The 22,717-nt window shown below is 44.3% G+C and overlaps 1 protein-coding gene across 3 annotated transcripts in view; it reads left to right on the top strand.

Moving 5' to 3' along the window:
- The window catches only part of PTPN22 (protein tyrosine phosphatase non-receptor type 22), a 386,022-nt gene extending 366,875 nt beyond the window's left edge, over positions 1–19,147 (top strand). For all 3 annotated transcript variants that reach the window (XM_063955409.1, XM_063955411.1, XM_063955410.1), the window contains 3 exons: positions 11,336–11,366; positions 17,036–17,107; positions 18,776–19,147. In XM_063955409.1, coding sequence (XP_063811479.1) covers positions 11,336–11,366; positions 17,036–17,107; positions 18,776–18,840 — 168 coding nt within the window. In that variant the 3' untranslated portion in view covers positions 18,841–19,147. The remainder of the gene's footprint in view (positions 1–11,335; positions 11,367–17,035; positions 17,108–18,775) is intronic.
- Positions 19,148–22,717: the final 3,570 nt, after the last annotated feature.

Genomic DNA, 22,717 nt, shown 5'->3' with positions numbered 1-22,717 from the left:
GCGCATGCTCTTCACGTCCAGTGTTGGGAAGGTCAGGCATCGCAACCGACACAATTGGACTCTCCTTGTGGATTTGGGATTTCGAAGAACGCACAGTTCTTTGCGGTGCTTTTGCCAGCTTGAGTCTTTTCAGTTTTCTAGCGAGAGGCTGAGTGCTTCCATCCTCATGTGAAGCTGAACAACTAGCCATGAACATAGGCCAGGGCCTCAGCCGTTCCTTGCCACTCCGTGTGGTAAATGGCATATTGGCAAGTTTACGCTTCTCCGACGACAATTTTATTTTAGATTTTGGAGTCCTTTTTTTACTGATATTTGGTGTTTTGGATTTTACATGCTCTGTACTATGACATTGGGGATCGGCCTTGGCAGACGACGTTGCTGGCATTTCATCGTCTCGGCCATGACTAGTGGCAGCAGCTTCAGCACGAGGTGGAAGTGGATCTTGATCTTTCCCTAATTTTGGAACCTCAACATTTTTGTTCTCCATATTTTAATAGGCACAACTAAAAGACACAGAGGTAGCTACAGCCGTGGACTACCGTACTGTGTCAGCTGCTAATATAGACTGGATGATAATGAGATGAAATCAATATATATTATATCACACTAGTACTGCAGCCGGACAGGTAGATATATTTATTATGTAATGACTGATGACGGACCTGCTGGACACTGTCAGCTCAGCAGCACCGCAGACTGCTACAGTAAGCTACTATAGTAGTATGTATAAAGAAGAAAGAAAAAAAAAACCCACGGGTAGGTGGTATACAATTATGGATGGACGAGCGACTGCCGACACAGAGGTAGCTACAGCCGTGGACTACCGTACTGTGTCTGCTGCTAATATAGACTGGATGATAATGAGATGAAATCAATATATATTATATCACACTAGTACTGCAGCCGGACAGGTAGATATATTTATTATGTAATGACTGATGACGGACCTGCTGGACACTGTCAGCTCAGCAGCACCGCAGACTGCTACAGTAAGCTATTATAGTAGTATGTATAAAGAAGAAAGAAAAAAAAAACCACGGGTAGGTGGTATACAATTATGGATGGACGAGCGACTGCCGACACAGAGGTAGCTACAGCCGTGGACTACCGTACTGTGTCTGCTGCTAATATAGACTGGATGATAATGAGATGAAATAAATATATATATATAATATCACTAGTACTGCAGCCGGACAGGTAGATATATTTATTATGTAATGACTGATGACGGACCTGCTGGACACTGTCAGCTCAGCAGCACCGCAGACTGCTACAGTAAGCTACTATAGTAGTATGTATAAAGAAGAAAAAAAAAAAAACCACGGGTAGGTGGTATACAATTATGGATGGACGAGCGACTGCCGACACAGAGGTAGCTACAGCCGTGGACTACCGTACTGTGTCTGCTGCTAATATAGACTGGATGATAATGAGATGAAATCAATATATATATATATAATATCACTAGTACTGCAGCCGGACAGGTATATATATTTATTATGTAATGACTGATGACGGACCTGCTGGACACTGTCAGCTCAGCAGCACCGCAGACTGCTACAGTAAGCTACTATAGTAGTATGTATAAAGAAGAAAGAAAAAAAAAAACCACGGGTAGGTGGTATACAATTATGGATGGACGAGCGACTGCCGACACAGAGGTAGCTACAGCCGTGGACTACCGTACTGTGTCTGCTGCTAATATAGACTGGATGATAATGAGATGAAATCAATATATATATATATAATATCACTAGTACTGCAGCCGGACAGGTATATATATTTATTATGTAATGACTGATGACGGACCTGCTGGACACTGTCAGCTCAGCAGCACCGCAGACTGCTACAGTAAGCTACTATAGTAGTATGTATAAAGAAGAACGAAAAAAAAAAAACCACGGGTAGGTGGTATACAATTATGGATGGACGAGCGACTGCCGACACAGAGGTAGCTACAGCCGTGGACTACCGTACTGTGTCTGCTGCTAATATAGACTGGATTATAATGAGATGAAATCAATATATATATATATATAATATCACTAGTACTGCAGCCGGACAGGTATATATATTTATTATGTAATGACTGATGACGGACCTGCTGGACACTGTCAGCTCAGCAGCACCGCAGACTGCTACAGTAAGCTACTATAGTAGTATGTATAAAGAAGAAAGAAAAAAAAAAAACCACGGGTAGGTGGTATACAATTATGGATGGACGAGCGACTGCCGACACAGAGGTAGCTACAGCCGTGGACTACCGTACTGTGTCTGCTGCTAATATAGACTGGATGATAATGAGATGAAATCAATATATATATATATAATATCACTAGTACTGCAGCCGGACAGGTATATATATTTATTATGTAATGACTGATGACGGACCTGCTGGACACTGTCAGCTCAGCAGCACCGCAGACTGCTACAGTAAGCTACTATAGTAGTATGTATAAAGAAGAAAGAAAAAAAAAAAAACCACGGGTAGGTGGTATACAATATTATATATATATTATATACAATTTTATATATATATATATATATATATATATATATTAAACTCACTGGTGGTGATTATTAAACTGGTGGTCAGGTCACTGGTCACACTATCAGCAACTTGCAAGTAGTACTCCTAAGCAGACAATCACAATATATATTATACTGGTGGTCAGTGTGGTCACAATGGCAGTGTGGCACTCTGGCAGCAAAAGTGTGCACTGTACGTTATATGTACTCCTGAGTCCTGCTCTCAGACTCTAACTGCTCCCCACTGTCAGTGTCTCCCCCACAAGTCAGATAATACAGTCACACTATCTATCACTTCAGCAAGTAACTACTAGTACTCCTCCTAATGCTCCCCAAAATTACTACTGTGTCTCTCTCTACTGTCTCACTCTCTTCTCTATAAACGGAGAGGACGCCAGCCACGTCCTCTCCCTATGAATCTCAATGCACGTGTGAAAATGGCGGCGACGCGCGGCTCCTTATATAGAATCCGAGTCTCGCGATAGAATCCGAGCCTCGCGAGAATCCGACAGCGGGATGATGACGTTCGGGCGCGCTCGGGTTAACCGAGCAAGGCGGGAAGATCCGAGTCGCTCGGCCCCGTGTAAAAAAAACTGAAGTTCGGGCGGGTTCGGATTCCGAGGAACCGAACCCGCTCATACCTACCAGACACGCCTGCGTTTTTTCAGACACGCCTGCGTTTTTGCAAACACTCCCTGAAAACGGTCAGTTGCCACCCAGAAATGCCCCCTTCCTGTCAATCTTCTTGCGGCCGTCAGTTCTACTGAAAACTTCGCTAGAACCTGTGCACAACCACAAAAGCCTTTATACCCGTATGTCGCGCGTGTGCATTGCGGTGCATACGCATGCGCAGAAATGCAATTTTTTAGCCTGATCGCTGCCCTGCAAACAACGGCAGCTAGCGATCAACTCGTAATGACCCCCTAAGTGCATTTTCAGCTAAAGGAAGATGCTCAATGATAGCAAAGTCTCACCAGACCTGGCGCTTCATGAACGGCTGTTTGGTGCGACTGCAGCAATGATGTATGATGACACATATGTAAGTGACATAAATGAAAATGTGCCCAGTCTTCTTACATTTAGCTTCTTCCATTTAAAATGTAATTACCAAATACTGAAACATGGTAATTAACCATTACACAGAATCATGTAATTGAACAGATGTACTGGACATAGGGGGTAATTCCAAGTTGATCGCAGCAGGATTTTTGTTAGCAGTTGGGCAAAACCATGTGCACTGCAGGGGAGGCAGATATAACATGTGCAGAGAGAGTTAGATTTGGGTGTGGTGTGTTCAATCTGCAATCTAAATTGCAGTGTAAAAATAAAGCAGCCAGTATTTACCCTGCACAGAAACAAAATAACCCACCCAAATCTTACTCTCTCTACACATGTTATACCTGCCTCCCCTGCAGTGCACATGGGGGGTAATTCCAAGTTGATCGCAGCAGGAATTCTGTTAGCAATTGGGCAAAACCATGTGCACTGCAGGGGAGGCAGATATAACATGTGCAGAGAGAGTTAGATTTGGGTGTGGTGTGTTCAAACTGCAATCTAATTTGCAGTGTAAAAATAAAGCAGCCAGTATTTACCCTGCACAGAAACAAAATAACCCACCCAAATCTAACTCTCTCTGCAAATGTTATATCTGCCCCCCCCCCCCCCCCCCCCCCCCTGCAGTGCACATGGTTTTACCCAACTGCTAAAAAATTTCCTGCTGCGATCAACTCAGAATTACCCCCATGGTTTTGCCCAACTGCTAACAAAATTCCTGCTGCGATCAACTTGGAAATACCCCCATAGTATGGTATTGCTGTAGCTGCAGCGTTTGGATATTTACACTATTTAATGGAAAAATTAAATACTATTCAGGAAATGTGGCTTATATACTTCCTATTATAGGTTGGGTACAAAATGTTGACAGTCATAATGTCAACAATCATCATGCGGACATAAGAATGCCGACATGGTCATAATGTAAACAATTACCGTGAAATATGCTGAAATGTTGACGTAGTTGAATGTTGACATTTCATCCTGGTGGCCCAACAGTGGCATCTTACATGTCCCGCCGGTCATGTGACTTCTGAGTCAAACCTCTGTTTCTCCGGCATTACGTGTTTGATCACTATCCCTAACGCCTATCCCTCCCTCTAGTGCCTAAACCCCACAGCCTAACCCTAATGCCGACATTCTCTGACTAAGTCAACATTTTAGCAATGTCGACTTAATAGCTGCTGACATTGTGGTATCAACATTATGAAAGTCAACATTGTTATTGTAGAACTTTCCATGTATAGTACTTTCTGACAGAGGCGTAACAAGGTTGGGGCGAGCAGGGTATGTGCCTTGGGCGTGGCATGGCTGACAGGCATGGCAAAGGGGCACGCAGCTCCGTGAGCCATGACGAAAGTGCTCAATACCTTGAGGATACAATATAGCCAGTAGCCGGGGGTCAGGAGGAGGAGCAATGGGGGATTGCTTTCTCATCTCTCCCCGTCCCCGGCTCCCCATCTCTGCCTCTGAGTGACAGCGGTGGCTGGATGACAGAAGGGCCAGCCCGTCATTGTTACACCCCTCCGTGCAGACACTGGCAGAGGAATCCGCGGCGGAAAAAGGGGGAGGAGATTTTGTGCAAGCATGTATGTCAGTATTGCGGGGGGGAGAGTGTGCACAGTAGACATGGATGTCAGTATGGGGGGGCAGTGTGCAGACATGGATGTCAGTATGGGGGGGTGCAGACATGGATGACAGTATGGGGAGGGATGTTTGCAGCCATGGATGTCAGTATGGGGGGGTGCAGACATGGATGTCAGTATGGGGGGGGTGCAGGCATGGATGTCAGTATGGGGGGTGCAGACATGGATGTCAGTATGGGGGGGTGCAGGCATGGATGACAGTATGGGGAGGGATGTGTGCAGACATGGATGTCAGTATGGGGGGAGCAGACATGGATGTCAGTATGGGGGGTGCAGACATGGATGTCAGTATGGGGGGGTGCAGGCATGGATGACAGTATGGGGAGGGATGTGTGCCGACATGGATGTCAGTATGGGGGGTGCAGACATGGATGTCAGTATGGGGGGGTGCAGACATGGATGTCAGTATGGGGAGGGATGTGTGCAGACATGGATGTCAGTATGGGGGGTGCAGACATGGATGTCAGTATGGGGGGTGCAGACATGGATGTCAGTATGGGGAGGGATGTGTGCAGACATGGATGTCAGTATGGGGAGGGATGTGTGCAGACATGGATGTCAGTATGGGGGGGGGTGCAGACATGGATGTCAGTATGGGAGGATGTAGACATGGATGTCAGTATAGGGAGGGATGTGTGCAGACATGGATGTCAGTATGGGGGGTGCAGACATGGATGTCAGTATGGGGGGTGCAGACATGGATGTCAGTATGGGGAGGGATGTGTGCAGACATGGATGTCAGTATGGGGGAGGTGCAGACATGGATGTCAGTATGGGGGGGGTGCAGACATGGATGTCAGTATAAGAGGGGATGTGTGCAGACATGGATGTCAGTATGGGGAGGGATGTGTGCAGACATGGATTCCAGTATGGGGGGGTGCAGGCTTGGATGTCAGTATGGGGAGGGATGTGCACAGACATGGATGTCAGTATGGGGGGTGCATACATGGATGTCAGTATAAGAGGGGATGTGTGCAGACATGGATGTCAGTATGGGGAGGGATGTGTGCAGACATGGATGTCAGTATGGGGGGGTGCAGACATGGATGTCAGTATGGGGGTTGCAGATATGGATGTCAGTATGGGGGGGTGCAGAAATGGATGTCAGTATGGGGAGGGGGGAGTGCAGGCATGGATGTCAGTATGGGGAGGGATGTGTGCAGACATGGATGTCAGTATGGGGGGGGGGGTGCCGACATGGATGTCAGTATGGGGGGGTGCAGGCATGGATGTCAGTATGGGGGATTGCAGACATGGATGTTAGTATGGGGAGGGATGTGTGCAGACATGGATGTCGGTATGGGGGTTGCAGACATGGATTTCAGTATGGGGGGGTGCAGACATGGATATCAGTATAGGGAGGGATGTGTGCAGACATGGATGTCAGTATGGGGGGATGCAGACATGGATGTCAGTATGGGGGGAGTGCAGACATGGATGTCAGTATGGGAGGGTGTAGACATGGATGTCAGTATAGGGAGGGATGTGTGCAGACATGGATGTCAGTATAGGGAGGGATGTGTGCAGACATGGATGTCAGTATAGGGAGGGATGTGTGCAGACATGGATGTCAGTATGGGGGGGTGCAGATATGGATGTCAGTATGGGAGGGTGTAGACATGGGTGTCAGTATAGGGAGGGATGTGTGCAGACATGGATGTCAGTATGGGGGGGTGCAGACATGGATGTCAGTATGGGAGGGTGTAGACATGGATGTCAGTATAGGGAGGGATGTGTGCAGAAATGGATTTCAGTATCGGGGGTGCAGACATGGATGTCAGTATGGGAGGGTGCAGACATGGATGTCAGTATGGCGGGGTGCAGAAATGGATGTCAGTATGGGGGGGTGCAGACATGGATGTCAGTATGGGGGTTGCAGACATGGATGTCAGTATGGGGGGGTGCAGACATGGATGTCAGTATGGGGAGGGGGGAGTGCAGGCATGGATGTCAGTATGGGGAGGGATATGTGCAGACATGGATGTTAGTATGGGGGGGTGCAGGCATGGATGTCAGTATAAGAGGGGATGTGTGCAGACATGGATGTCAGTATGGGGAGGGATGTGTGCAGACATGGATGTCGGCATAGGGGGTGCAGACATGGATTCCAGTATGGGGGGGTGCAGACATGGATGTCAGTATAGGGAGGGATGTGTGCAGACATGGATGTCAGTATGGGGGGATGCAGACATGGATGTCAGTATGGGGGAGTGCAGACATGGATGTCAGTATGGGAGGGTGTAGACATGGATGTCAGTATAGGGAGGGATGTGTGCAGACATGGATGTCAGTATAGGGAGGGATGTGTGCAGACATGGATGTCAGTATAGGGAGGGATGTGTGCAGACATGGATGTCAGTATGGGGGGGTGCAGACATGGATGTCAGTATGGGAGGGTGTAGACATGGATGTCAGTTTAGGGAGGGATGTGTGCAGACATGGATGTCAGTATGGGGGGGTGCAGACATGGATGTCAGTATGGGAGGGTGTAGACATGGATGTCAGTATAGGGAGGGATGTGTGCAGAAATGGATTTCAGTATGGGAGGGTGCAGACATGGATGTCAGTATGGGGGGGTGCAGACATGGATGTCAGTATGGGGGTTGCAGACATGGATGTCAGTATGGGGGGGTGCAGACAATGGATGTCAGTATGGGGAGGGGTGAGTGCAGGCATGGATGTCAGTATGGGGAGGGATGTGTGCAAACATGGATGTCAGTATGGGGGGGTGCCGACATGGATGTCAGTATGGGGGGGTGCAGACATGGATGTCAGTATGGGGGAGTGCAGACATGGATGTCAGTATGGGGGGGTGCAGGCATGGATGTCAGTATAAGAGGGGATGTGTGCAAACATGGATGTCAGTATGGGGAGGTATGTGTGCAGACATGGATGTCGGTATGGGGGCTGCAGACATGGATTTCAGTATGGGGGGGTGCAGACATGGATGTCAGTATAGGGAGGGATGTGTGCAGACATGGATGTCAGTATGGGGGGATGCAGACATGGATGTCAGTATGGGGGAGTGCAGACATGGATGTCAGTATGGGAGGGTCAGACATGGATGTCAGTATGGGAGGGTGTAGACATGGATGTCAGTATAGGGAGGGATGTGTGCAGACATGGATGTCAGTATAGGGAGGGATGTGTGCAGACATGGATGTCAGTATAGGGAGGGATGTGTGCAGACATGGATGTCAGTATGGGGGGGTGCAGACATGGATGTCAGTATGGGAGGGTGTAGACATGGATGTCAGTATAGGGAGGGATGTGTGCAGACATGGATGTCAGTATGGGGGGGTGCAGACATGGATGTCAGTATGGGAGGGTGTAGACATGGATGTCAGTATAGGGAGGGATGTGTGCAGAAATGGATTTCAGTATGGGGGGGTGCAGACATGGATGTCAGTATGGGAGGGTGCAGACATGGATGTCAGCATGGGGGGGTGCAGACATGGATGTCAGTATGGGGGAGTGCAGACATGGTTGTCAGTATGGGGGGGGGATGTTTGCAGACATGGATGTCAGTATGGGGAGGGATGTGTGCAGACATGGATGTCAGTATGGGGGGGGGGTGCAGGCATGGATGTCAGTATGGGGGGGTGCAGGCATGGATGTCAGTATGGGGGAGTGCAGGTATGGATGTCAGTATGGGGGGGGCGTGCAGACATGGATGACAGTATGGGGAGGTATGTGTGCAGACATGGATGTCAGTATAAGAGGGGATGTGTGCAGACATGGATGTCCGTATGGGGAGGTATGTGTGCAGACATGGATTTCAGTATAGGGAGGGATGTGTGCAGACATGAATGTAAGTATAGGGAGGGATGTGTGCAGACATGGATGTCAGTATAGGGAGGGATGTGTGCAGACATGGATGTAAGTATAGGGAGGGATGTGTGCAGACATGGATGTAAGTATAGGGAGGGATGTGTGCAGACATGGATGTTAGTATGGGGAGGGATGTGTGCAGACATGGATGTCAGTATAGGGAGGGATGTGTGCAGACATGAATGTAAGTATAGGGAGGGATGTGTGCAGACATGGATGTCAGTATAGGGAGGGATGTGTGCAGACATGGATGTTAGTATGGGGAGGGATGTGTGCAGACATGGATGTCAGTATAGGGAGGGATGTGTGCAGACATGAATGTAAGTATAGGGAGGGATGTGTGCAGACATGGATGTCAGTATAGGGAGGGATGTGTGCAGACATGGATGTTAGTATGGGGAGGGATGTGTGCAGACATGGATGTCAGTATGGGGGGTCAGTGTGCAGACATGGATGTCAGTATGAGGGGGTGCAGACATGGATGTCAGTATGGGGAGGGATGTGTGCAGACATGGATGTCAGTATAGGGAGGGATGTGTGCAGACATGGATGTCAGTATGGGGGGGGGGGTGCAGACATGGATGTCAGTATGGGGAGGGATGTGTGCAGACATGGATGTCAGTATGGGGGGTCAGTGTGCAGACATGGATGTCAGTATGGGGGGGTGCAGATATGGTCGTCAGTATGGGGGGGTGCAGACATGGATGTCAGTATGGGGGGGTGCAGACATGGATGTCAGTATGGGGGGGTGCAGACATGGATGTCAGTATGGGGGGTGCAGACATGGATGTCAGTATGGGGGAGTGCAGACATGGATGTCAGTATGGGGGGGTGCAGACATGGATGTCAGTATGGGGAGTGATGTGTACAGACATGATTTTAGTAAGGGGGGATGTGTGCTGATATGGATGTCAGTATGGGGAGGGTGTGCAGACATGAATGTCAGTATTGCGGAGGGAGGGCAGTGTGCAGACATGGATGTCAGTATTGCGGAGGGAGGGCAGTGTGCAGACATGGATGTCAGTATGGGGGGGAGTGTGCAGACATGGATGTCAGTGTGGGGGGGTTGTGCAGACATGGATGTCGTGCACACACCTTTCGTGCATATATGTATATTCTCTCCCATGTCTCCCTATCTGCCATTGGTCACTCTCTCCGCCATGTCTCCCTCTCTCTCTCTCTGCTTCTGGTTTCTCTCTCTCTCTCTCTCTCTCTCTCTCTCGCTCTCTCTGCAGTCTCTCTCCCTCTGCCCTTGGTTGGTCTACCCTCTCCTCTGCCCCTGATCGGTCTCCCTCTCCTTCTGACACTGGTCGGTCTCCTTCTCCCTCTACCCCTGGTCAGTCTCCCTCTCCCTCTGCCCCTGGTCAGTCTCCCTCTCCCTCTGCCCCTGGTCAGTCTCCCACTCTATCTGCCCCTGGTCGGTCTCTCTCCCTCTCTCTTTCCCTGGTCAATCTCCCTCTCCTTCCCCCTGGTTGTTCTCTCCCCCTGGTCACTGCCCCTGGATGGTCTCTCTCTCTCTCTCTCTGCCCCTGGTTGGTCTCTCCCATTCTCTGCCCCTGGTCAGTCTCTTTCCCCCTGGGTGAGTCTTTCCTCCTCTCTGCCTCTGGTCTCACTCTCTCTCCCCCTGGTCACTCTCTCTCCTCTTTGTCTCTCCCCCTGGTCGGTCTCTGTATGCCCCTGGTCAGTCTCTCTGTTGCTGGTCAGTGTCTCTCCCACTGGTCTTTCTCTATTCCTGATCAACCTCTCCACGTATCTGCCCATGGTCTCTCTCTCCCCCTGGTCAGTCTTTCTCTTTCTCTCTGCCCCTGGTCGCTTTCTTTTTGCCCCTGGTTGGTTTCTCCCTCTGTCTGCCCATAGTCACTTTCTCTGCCCATGGTCACTCTCTCCACCTGGTGGGTCTCTCCCCCTCTCTTCACCTGCTCGGTCTGTTTCTGCCCCTGGTCTCGTTCTCTCTCTCTCTCCCTGATCTATCTCTTTCTCCCCCTGTCTCTCTTCCCCTGGTCGGTCTCTCACTCTTCCCTGGTCAGTCTTTCTCTCCCCTTGTCTCCCTGCCCCTGGTCTCTCTTACACTTACCCAAAAAGTGAAATGATGTCCCTCCCAGTCGACCACGCCCCTTTTTCAGGAGCATGCATGCCAAAGGGATGTTTGTTAGTTTGTTTGTTTTTTGGGGGGTGTTGTTTTTCAACTTGCCCAGGGCGTCAAAGACCCTAGTTACGCCTCTGCTTTCTGAAATGTGTTAATGTTCTAATGTGAACATATTCTTTTTACTTTACAGAGTTTGAAAATATTGAGGAATGTCAAAAAGAGTAAGTTTTCTCGAATATTTCTTAAAACCAGTTGTAGATATTAAAGTGTGTGTATGTGTGTTGTATATATGAGAGAGACAAGGAGCGATATAGTACATGCCATGGGATACCTGATACCATGAACCTAGCACTGGTATGCATCACTTAAGTGGCTTCAAATGTGCACTCGAACCCTGAAAATCAGTTGTGAAATTCCCATTAGGCACGTGAGGCACGTGCCTAGGGGCATCGCTTGCTGGGGGGCGGCACATGGATGCTTATGTTGAAATGTTCCAGTAAATATTGCCACTGTACTGTACCATATGCCATCTTGAATGGAGTGTAAATAGGTAGGACATGCACATACTGCCCCTGTAAGCTGCCCTACTTAGCAAATACTGTATGTACTGTATACATAATTAAAATTAAAAAAAATTAAAAAAGTAATAGATAGTGGCTTTTTTTATTATTCTATTAAAATGGCTATCATCAATTGAGGACTTATAGCCAATCTATAAAATAATAAAATTAGGCGGGGGAGCAGAGGTTACTGTTATGCCTAGGGACACCCTCACCTCTAAATCCACCCCTGCAGTTAATGTAGTCTAATCTTCAATTTATTAAAGGCAGTCCCTAACAGTAGGATGCGGACATGCTCCTTTGTGCGCATTAGTTGAACAAATCTGCGCATTGGCACAAAACAAACCCAATTGCACATTTTTGGGGGAGGCTATAAAGCAGCAGTTCCCAAACTCGGTGCTCAAGGAGCACTAACTGTTCATGTTTTCCAGATCACCTGTGTATTTTTCACATGTATACCAAAAAAGAAGAGGAAAAGACTCTCGTTTTTTGGGGGGCACTCATTGAAAAATATTGCATAAAATCTAACTTTTAATAATTACCATTAAAAGCTGTTGCCACCAACCAGGACTGGGACAAAAACATACACACATAAATACAAAAATGACAAAACAATAGAAAACAACAAAAAAATTACAAAAAACGACAAAAAAACCACACCTATGTTTGCGTGTGGTATGAACACGCCATGGGGAGATATGCCTGACGCAGTCAGGGCCAATATGATAAATACTGACACTAGTTCCTGCAACAGTTAGCCTTAACAGTCCCCTAACAGAAGGAGACAAATAGTGGGCTGGTATAGTCGGCTAACACAGGAAACAGAAACACTGTAGATAGATTTACCAACAATACTTCAGTCTCTCGTAATAAATGCTACTGGCGTAGAGTAAATAAGTAACAATGATGGTTTAGTGTGTGTTCAAACTTCATAGTAAGTGCAGTCTCCCCATAGATTGCATGTCATTGGTTCCTATAAAGAGGTAGTAGCGAAATAATCATAGTATTTATTCAGGATCTAGGATATAAATATCCATAATATAAACAAAAAACAATAATAGTAATCTTGTAAATGTTACAGTGCAAATACTGTTAATTTTCTCAGTGCAGTAAACCGGTAAGCCTTATATTAGTAAATAATTTCTTGGTATCGAGTATCCACTATAAAAATCCAGACAGAGCTATTTAGGAAAAGTACAGCGACGAACAGTCTCCTACATAAGAGCAGTGCCCACTTTCCCCCTACAATTAAGAACTTACCTAAGGGTGAGTTTCTTAGACTCAGGAGAAACTGTTCTACCAAACAAACATATCTGGACAAAAGTAAAGAACTAACAGTCAGACTTCGGGAAAGGGGCTATAGCAACAAACTTATCAAATCGGCAAAGTATCATGCATCCCGGATTGAGAGAGAAACCCTTATCTTCCCACAAGATGAAAAGAAGACTGAATCTACGGTAGTGAGATACGTTACCAATTTCTGTCAGGAATGGAGAGAATTACAGACACTGGTCCAGAGACATTGGAAGGTCTTACTTATGGATGAGGACCTGCAGAAAGTTCTGGGAGATAGACCCTCCTTTAGCTGGAGAAGGGCCAGTAGCTTAAAGGACAAACTGGTAAAAAGCCACTTTGTCAGGAATCCGCCTCGTAAGACCCCACTGAAATGTACATACCCATGTGGTAAATGTAAGGCCTGTACTCTTATCATCAGAGAGGATCAGATAAGGGATAGATTTGACAACAATATCAAACTGGAACAGTTTATCAACTGTGACACCATGGGAGTGGTATACTGTCTGGAATGTAGTTGTAATTTAAGGTACGTAGGTATGACAACCCGCGTACTTAAACAAAGAATCTTAGAGCATGTGGGCAACATTAGGAATGCCGCTTCGGATCTAGCCAAGCATAAAAAACTCACGTCAGTGGCTAGACATTTCATGAGATACCATGAGGGACAAACACAAGGATTACAGGCCTTTGGCCTGGAACGTGTCAGACTTGGAACACGTGGTGGAGATTTGAGTAAAGAACTACTCCGGAAGGAAAGCAAGTGGACGTACAGATTAAACACAGTGAGCCCTCATGGCTTGAACGAGATGATAAACTATAATGTCTTTTTATAGACATACTTTATGTGTGTTTAGTCATTTTAGGTCGACTCTTTTCCTGTCAACACCTAACTACACATATCTCTCCCAATCTCCAACATTAATTTAGTGTGTAACCCTGTATAACGATTTACCATATAGTTTTAATTCACAAACAATAGTGTAATCTCGTAAAAATATTTACTATATAGTTTTAATACACATACAATATCTCACTCTCTCAGGTATTATATTTTGCCCATGTTACTATCTTCCTCACGCGCAGTGGGCCTTAACATATACACCACATATTTTTCACAATCTTTTTATATATTATTTGAGTTTTCTATCCATTCTCTCTATACTTTTATTTGTGTTGTTAGGGTGCCACGGCTGTGGATGATTTAATGCTCATAAAATGCATAGTTTACAATCACATTGACAAAAGGTCTATATATTTTTATCCCATCATTTCTGTATCTGACGGGACCTGTATAATTATTTTTATATTATACAAGGGCCATTCGAGATAATTTATTTATATACAAATATATCCCTGATTTCCCTTATAGTGTTCCGCATTTTCAACATTATTACATCAGCAGTATTTTTTATTTATTTTTTATTTTTTATTTTTATTTTTATTATTTCATATACTCTCTTAGGGAAATCTTTTTAAAAGAATTCCTTTTTCCAATCTTATATATTTACATATATTTTTTCACCGCCTTATAACTTACTGTTGTATTGTAACATTTTCATGTTATTGCCATTGTCTATTTATACTTTCACAAGAGGCATTTTTGGATACTAATGGATTGAATAATTAGTATGTCTTTTGAGAATTTTGTTCCCAATTGATAGGGAATGGGAGACTAATATTGACACCTGGACGTAATGCACACACCAGGTCTCATCAGGCACCAGCACAGGCTTAATTGATAGCCACACACCTTTGCTCCTGATTGGACATTACCTAGTTATAAACAACTCCAACACCCGGTTACAGGGTGTCTCACTGAGGAAGCCAGAAAGCGAAACAGCTGTCTGAGGAGACGCAGTGCAGCCAGAGCCGGAACCACACACCCTGATATCCACGCGCAATCTTAGGTACCTTTCCATTCGAGTGACAGCCGGCGGGTCCACATGGTGGGTAACGGATCCTGCAATACCCTGCGGCATCAGGACCGTTACTACCATTAGGGTCCCAGCACTGTTACCAAACTACTTTCTTCCAGGCACTATAGGCAAAAAAGAGGTACCGCTCACCTTGCATCAATGTATTTACACATGCAAGGAAGCAGCATACACTCATAAGGGGATTGGTGCTCTTTATTTCATCTTACTGATAACATGTATCTTTAAATCTCCCTTTTTTCAATGCTCTCTCATTGTCGCAAGGAGAACTCAGAGGACATCCTGCGCTGTTACATCAGGGTGCCCGTGGGTGATCTTTTCAAAAGCAGAAGCATTCTACCTGTTTCTAACCCTTAGGTGCAGATGGGACACGCTCATTCACTGTATTAATGCATGTCACACAGTGAACAGTAGCCACCCCACTACATCTATGATAGGAGTGCCTTTTTCTTCCCCTTTTCTGCAATCTGCAGCAGCTAATTTGCTCTTCACCTCTCTAATTCACCAATATGACACATATGTCAGAGGATAGATTGGATATTTACCCTGGTTACATTGATTCCTGCATATTGAAATGATGGATATATATGAAGAGCAATAGTGATATATATATATATATATATATATATATATATATATATATATATATATATATATAATATATATTTTGCTACAGCTTGTTTTTGAGGCATACTAGATACGTCTGCCCAGACAACTTCAATTAGTAATAGCCTGCCTGTACCTGGGATACGGATCAGGGTGTTTTTTATAGTGGATACTCGATACCAAGAAATTATTTACTAATATAAGGCTTACCGGTTTACTGCACTGAGAAAATTAACAGTATTTGCACTGTAACATTTACAAGATTACTATTATTGTGTTTTGTTTATATTATGGATATTTATATCCTAGATCCTGAATAAATACTATGATTATTTCGCTACTACCTCTTTATAGGAACCAATGACATGCAATCTATGGGGAGACTGCACTTACTATGAAGTTTGAACACACACTAAACCATCATTGTTACTTATTTACTCTACGCCAGTAGCATTTATTACGAGAGACTGAAGTATTGTTGGTAAATCTATCTACAGTGTTTCTGTTTCCTGTGTTAGCCGACTATACCAGCCCACTATTTGTCTCCTTCTGTTAGGGGACTGTTAAGGCTAACTGTTGCAGGAACTAGTGTCAGTATTTATCATATTGGCCCTGACTGCGTCAGGCATATCTCCCCATGGCGTGTTCATACCACACGCAAACCTAGGTGTGGTTTTTTTGTCGTTTTTTTGTCATTTTTTTTGTTGTTTTCTATTGTTTTGTCATTTTTGTATTTATGTGTGTATGTTTTTGTCCCAGTCCTGGTTGGTGGCAACAGCTTTTAATGGTAATTATTAAAAGTTAGATTTTATGCAATATTTTTCAATGAGTGCCCCCCAAAAAACGAGAGTCTTTTCCTCTTCTTTTTTGGTATACTAGTGTTTACTCTCAGGGGTGCACCTCCACATGAGTTACTGCTATAGTATCCTTCAATGAAGGATTAAATTCTAAACTACTGTGGCTTTTTCCAATTCATTCAGTGTCATATCATATTTCACCACCTGTGCTCAAGTTTCCCATATCCCCTTTCTCCCTCTACATTAATATTTTTCACATGTGACAGCTGGTGATACACAGTGCACCTGCCAGGTGATTAAGGAAACATGAAATGTTCGTGCTGCAACATCTTTATATTGGGTAATCACTGGGGTCTCTCTGGAGCTAGCTTAGTTCAAAAGTTAATTAGAGGTTAGCTGTATAAAGAAGCCCAGAAAGCACGAACTTTGTGAAAAAAGAGGATAAATATCTTTAAATACAATCATATGTATATTCCATTCAGTATCTCTGCTAGATTTGTTTAATACCTTTCATATGTATATTCATATGTATATTCCATTCAGTATCTCTGCTAGATTTGTTTAATACCTTTTGCTAAAATTGGGGACTTTCACAAGCAGTAAGTGTGCTAAAGATCTTTATAATCAGATTGTTCAGATGAGATTCTAAAGTAAGTTTTCTGCAACTGTTGATTATCATTTTGATATTCCTTCATAGATGTATGCAATTTGGTAAAACAAGAATCTGAAACTTCTCAATCAAGTGGTTCCCTCTCATTCTTAAATTTTGGTAAGGCCTTTTTAAAAAGTACAACGCATGTACAGTAGTCCAAGAAGTTCCAGGTTTCCATGTAAACCATACTGTACCTGACTATAAGACAAACAGAACGAGATTCAAATGTTCTTAGGGTGTGTACACACGGTGAGATATTTTCTTTCGATTTTGACTATATAGTCAAAATCGCAAGAAAAGTTAGTGCAGATCGCAAGGTGAAAGTCACCTTGCGATCCCGATAGTTTCAGTTGTCATTATGATTTAAAAAGAGTAAACACAGTTGTTTGACAATAAATGGCATCACCCAACCACTAACCATGAGTGAAAGAAAAGTTTGTGAGTTATCATTCATATTCTCTGACAAATGGCCAGAAAATCACAGGGTATGTAATCTTATGAGCACAACTGTATATTGAATTCCAGTACACAATAGGCATTTTATTACTCCAGCCGAGAGTGTATGGGGCTAACGTATACAAGTGCATTAATCAATAGGTAGAATATCCGAATATTAAAAATGTGCTTTTCTTGTTCAATCTAAAATTATATATACAGTAACAAGAGAACACTTACAAAAAGTGAAATTTATAATAAATAGGGCGTGTAGAAGATGGGGAATGTAAAATGAAAGGTTACAGGGTCTGTTACTAAAAGAACTAGAAATTAGTTTATGTATGTCTACATAAGGTCCGGGATGTAATGAAGTCCAAGTACGGCAGCCGTGCGGGCTGATGGCCGAACTTTTTTTTAAAGGGGCAATCATTTACAAGACAATGCTTTATAAATGATTGCCCCTTTAAAAAAAAAACATCTGAGTTCGGCCGGCATCCCGCACGGTCACCGAATTCGGACTTCATTACATCCTGGCCAAGATGTCCACAATAGTAACCTTTTCATATGTGGATTTAGGAGGTAGGCAGGATACTGGTTAGTCTGTGTAGTACATAAACAGAACCCTATTGAGTGGGTTCTACTGTTTATTTGCCCATTTGTGTATTTATGTAGTTGGTGGCACCCCTATGTGGAGTAATTAAATGAGTTTTGATCTGCTATGGTCATCGATTAGAATCTGTGTGAATAACCTATTTTCCCTTCCACGAGTATAGGACTATATAGGACTATAGATTTAAAAGCAAGTTAGCTGTTATTACACCCACATTGTGTCCCCAGATAAAACATATAGATATTTGCCAGTATACATATTTATGCGCGTCTATGCAGAAGCATCGCTCCTATTCATGCGCTTAGTTTCATAATCATCATCATTATTAGTGCACACTTCCAAAAGCACTATGTCTGAGACAAGCAATGCATCTGAAAGAAGAGCTATATACCTGCATAGCCCGCAGTTGTGTTTACACTCCCTCACTTGTACGAGTGCCCCATTAACACCCAGTTCCGTCCCTGCAGCCACAAGTGGAGATGTATTCCCTCGGCTACAAGTCATGCATAGTGAAAACTTTTTGAGCTCTGCATTTCCTGATATCATTTTTGTTTATTGTTACACTTTACATTATACATTGTTAAATATATAAAGCCATGACATCATTCAATTGTTGATATTCATTTGCACTGTAATGTTTTGCATTGCACTGTATTCACTCTGCTGCATACACTTCAACAAGTTGTTAATTATTTCTAATTCTTCCATTCTAATATATTTTTATTATTGACTGTTTTTAGGATTTGGAAATCGATTTTGTAAACCAAAGGGTCCCAGAAATCCCCCCACAACGTGGAACATATAATGTCTACTCAAGCAAATGTCTTCTGTAGTATAACTGTGCTATTTTTCATTTTCACCTGGAAGGTTTTGAACATTAAGATTTAAAAACAGATTCCATGCTTTCCTTAGTTATTATTTACATTTAGTTTGTGACTGTTATATCAAAACAGGAAATGTTTTTCCAACTGTGACATTTCTGAAAATATGTTCTATTATCACACAAAATTGCTGTGCACCCGGCACCCTTGTTTGCAGCTACATGAACAGGTTATACTGTATATTGATTTATGGGGGACAATTGATGCCTTGTATAAAGCACTTGATGATGACCAGACGGTTTTTGCTTTTCCATACCTAATTTGTCTTTTTTTTGGAATCAATTTAAATGGAAACAACTATTCTCTTTCTCTCATTCTACCCACATTAGTTTTATATAGTTGTTTCCTACTACAGAAAGGTCTTTTGGTAAACAGATTTTATAAACATTACCTGGAGGAAAGCAGGGAACAATAAAATTTAGTGGGCAAGCTCTCCAAAGTACAGCTCTACCACACAGGTTTACTTTATTCAAGGTTTGGTATGTAAAGAACCCCAGAACAAATCTGTCTGTTAAGTTTAAATGCAGTCCCATCCCCTCACCTCAAATGTAAGGTACAGCTACAAAATCTTTAGACAAAATGTGTCATTATCGCTCGCAATGGGTCACTACAGTGTGGAAGAGGGTGGGAAAGCAGTTAGATGGGTGACAAGGATATTTGTATTTTTTACATATAAATATTTTATTTAGGTTTTTAAGACTTTTTTTTTAGTACTAGGACATAGGAGCTAATGGTTTAAAATGATTGGGGGTACTCACATTTGTCCCGCTCCCATGATTGAAACAGCTATGCATATACATGATTAGTGGCAGTACATATATTGAGGGTTCTCAAGCCCCCTTCGGTCACGAAGATGAACAGTAGGAGGGGCTCCATATATCTCCTGTCTTGCATCAATTTAGGTCACTTGTAATGGCAGAGCTAGAAATAGAATTAACAGAAAATACCCCGAAAACAGCTACTTTCATGGGAAACATACAAAAAGTAAACCAAGTCTCCCCAGGATGCATAAAGGAGCTATTACAGCAGATGTCCTCCTGCTTCGCACGCAAAAGTAGCTAAATTATGAAATTTATGAAGCATTAGCCATATACCATGGTGTTAGCCACTGTAATCATTTACATTTTGCAAAGTTTTTTGGGGAGAGGAATCCAGAGGATCTCTCCCCAGATAAAAGCAGTTAATAAGTTGCTTAAATAGGTTCAGGTTGTTGTTTTAACCGCCAGGTCACGTCCTCTGTTCTACTACGACAGTTCTGTTTGTTTAGTCTGATGTAAAAAATGAATACATAGGTATCTAGTCAGTAAGAGGTGAAAGGGATGAGTTGCCATTGTAACAATGGCAGCGGAATTTGCCCCACTCACAGCCCGATTTCACCCTGGACTCCATGGTTTTTGTTCACAGCCCAAGACCAGCACCACCGTAACTGCAACATATAGCTGCACATTATTGTGGGCATGGCATGTTCGCACCTAATTGAATTGAACCCATAATCTATTCAGTCTAGGGGTTAATCCTATTAGGTGCAAGTTGCAGAATGTGAGTTGTGAGTTTCCATTTTCTCTGCAAATTCGCATTTTGCAATCTAATTACAAACTTGCATTGAACCCGAGTAAACTCTTATTGAAAGAAAAGAAACGTGGTGCAAAATTGAATGGTCCTTGAGCCCCCCCACCGACCCTTGTGTTGGATATTAATAAGGACATGCACAGTTTAACAAACCAATCAACATTTGGGACTGCCACTTTTGTGGCTGAAGTGTTTCGCTTGCTTGGGTCTCCACAAAACATGCTACCAATGGGCCTAAGGCAGCTAACAGTGTTGTTAACCCTCTCTACAGTTAAAAGAGGTCATTCTCTTCCTCATCAGTGCTAACATCATCACACAATGTTGGCTCATCCTCGCTGGAATACACTATTATAGAAGTCTCTGTACTTTGATGTAATTGACAAGAAAGCTCTTCCTCATAGAATTTGTAGTTATTTTTTTATGACCATCAGCTTTTCCACATTTTGAGGAGGTAGCCTCCTACTCCGATCACTCACAAGGTTCCCAGCTGTGCTAAAAGCTCTCAGAGTACACACTGGAGGGTGGACAGCTGTACACCTAAGCAAGTTTGTACAATGGGCTCCAAATATCTTTTTTTTTCCTACCAGTACTCAAAAGGACTGTCTGGGATGCTCATTTGTACACTGTCAGTAAAATAATCCTCCACCAGTCTATTCATTTTTACCATATCAGATTGAGTCATGCTAGAGGTGTCACTAATGTAGAGCAGTTCTTTCAGACCTTACCAGATGTCAAAATGTATCACTCTAATGCACTGAGTGGACTCATCCTCATCACTAATGGGTCTCTTGGGAAACCTAAGTTTTTGCTGCCAGCAGCAGCTGCCAGATAAACTGAAGGCAGAGACGTTGTTGTGTCATGTGCCACTTGATCTGCCAACTTGTTCACAAAGAGCTCTTTGCATCTTTTAAGATCTGTGTCAGTTGGAAACACATTACATATGATTTAAACCTAGGATCAAGTATATTTGCCAAAATGTAGTGATCTGATTTCAAGATGTTGACAACTCTTTGGTCCTGGTATAGCAAATAAAGATCTTCTTCTACAAGTCCGACATACTTACCAGAATTGCTGCATTTCATCTCCTCCTTCAGTTTCTTGAGCTGTCTTTTCATTAGTCTAATTAAGGGACTCACCTGACTTAAGCTGGCACTGGGGGTAACTCAGTCTGCATTGCTGTAGCAGCAGTGATTGCAGTCGGAATTACTTTGTGGAGTGCGCACACGCAGCAACCACGCTGGGCGTGTGCACCCCAGGAGCCTACAGAGATGCTATTAGCGTCTCAGGGCTGCAATTGCCTCTGCCTGATTGACAGGCAGAGGCGGTACTGGGGGCGTGCCAACAGTGTTAGAATGCCGTTGGCAGAGCGTGGTCCAGACAACGGAGGCATCTCCGGACCGTTAGGGACCCAGGATGCAGCGAGTAGCGGCCTGCCAGTACGCAGGTGCTGCGCTGGCAGGGAACTACTCGTCAGGTACAAAAGCATCGCCGCCGCGTGGAGTCCCTTTCCATGAGGGCATAAAATATTACATCCCACTGTAATAATCGCATACTGCAATGCAATTCTGGACACTAATATCGCGACAAGCTCACACTGAGCATACCTCTCAACATCAACGAAGAGGTAGTCAGGACTTCTGCACTGGTGCACAAAAAGGGGGTTTGGCCTCTGGAAAGGGGGCATGGCTTTGTGGGGATGACGCAAATGCAAGACACGCCTCCCTATTTAAACACTTTAGGGGTCATGCCCAGCTCTCTGTGAGCTGCTGTCATGCCCCCAGCCCCTCTGTCTCTCTTGAATAGATACTGTGCGCATTTCTTTGTTATTCCTTATAAAGGACCTTATTCAGCATCAGTTGCAGTTTTGCTAAATTAGGAAAACTGTAACTGCTTGCGATCGCATGATGGGGGGCACCCAGCACAGGGCAAGGCCACCTAGTATGCTAATGGCCACAAGCGATGCGATCACAATTCAATTGCAATTGCATCACTGAATTAAGGATGCCCCCTGTCTGCGAAGGCAGATGCAGAGCGGCCATGTTTTCCATCACAGCGGCCACCCCGGAAAATGGCCCAGACACGCCCCTGTTTTCACCACATTGCCCCCCACAACGCAGTGTCGCTGCTCCTGACCACTCCATGAATGCCTCTGCCTGTCAATCAGGCAGAGGCGTTCGCATTACTGTGACGCGATTGCATCTTCCTGCATACACAGTGCGGGCCCTGCATGTG

Source organism: Pseudophryne corroboree, chromosome 2 (assembly GCF_028390025.1).
Source record: "Pseudophryne corroboree isolate aPseCor3 chromosome 2, aPseCor3.hap2, whole genome shotgun sequence".
Classification (NCBI taxonomy): domain Eukaryota; kingdom Metazoa; phylum Chordata; class Amphibia; order Anura; family Myobatrachidae; genus Pseudophryne; species Pseudophryne corroboree.
This window is presented reverse-complemented; position numbering and strand designations above follow the sequence as displayed.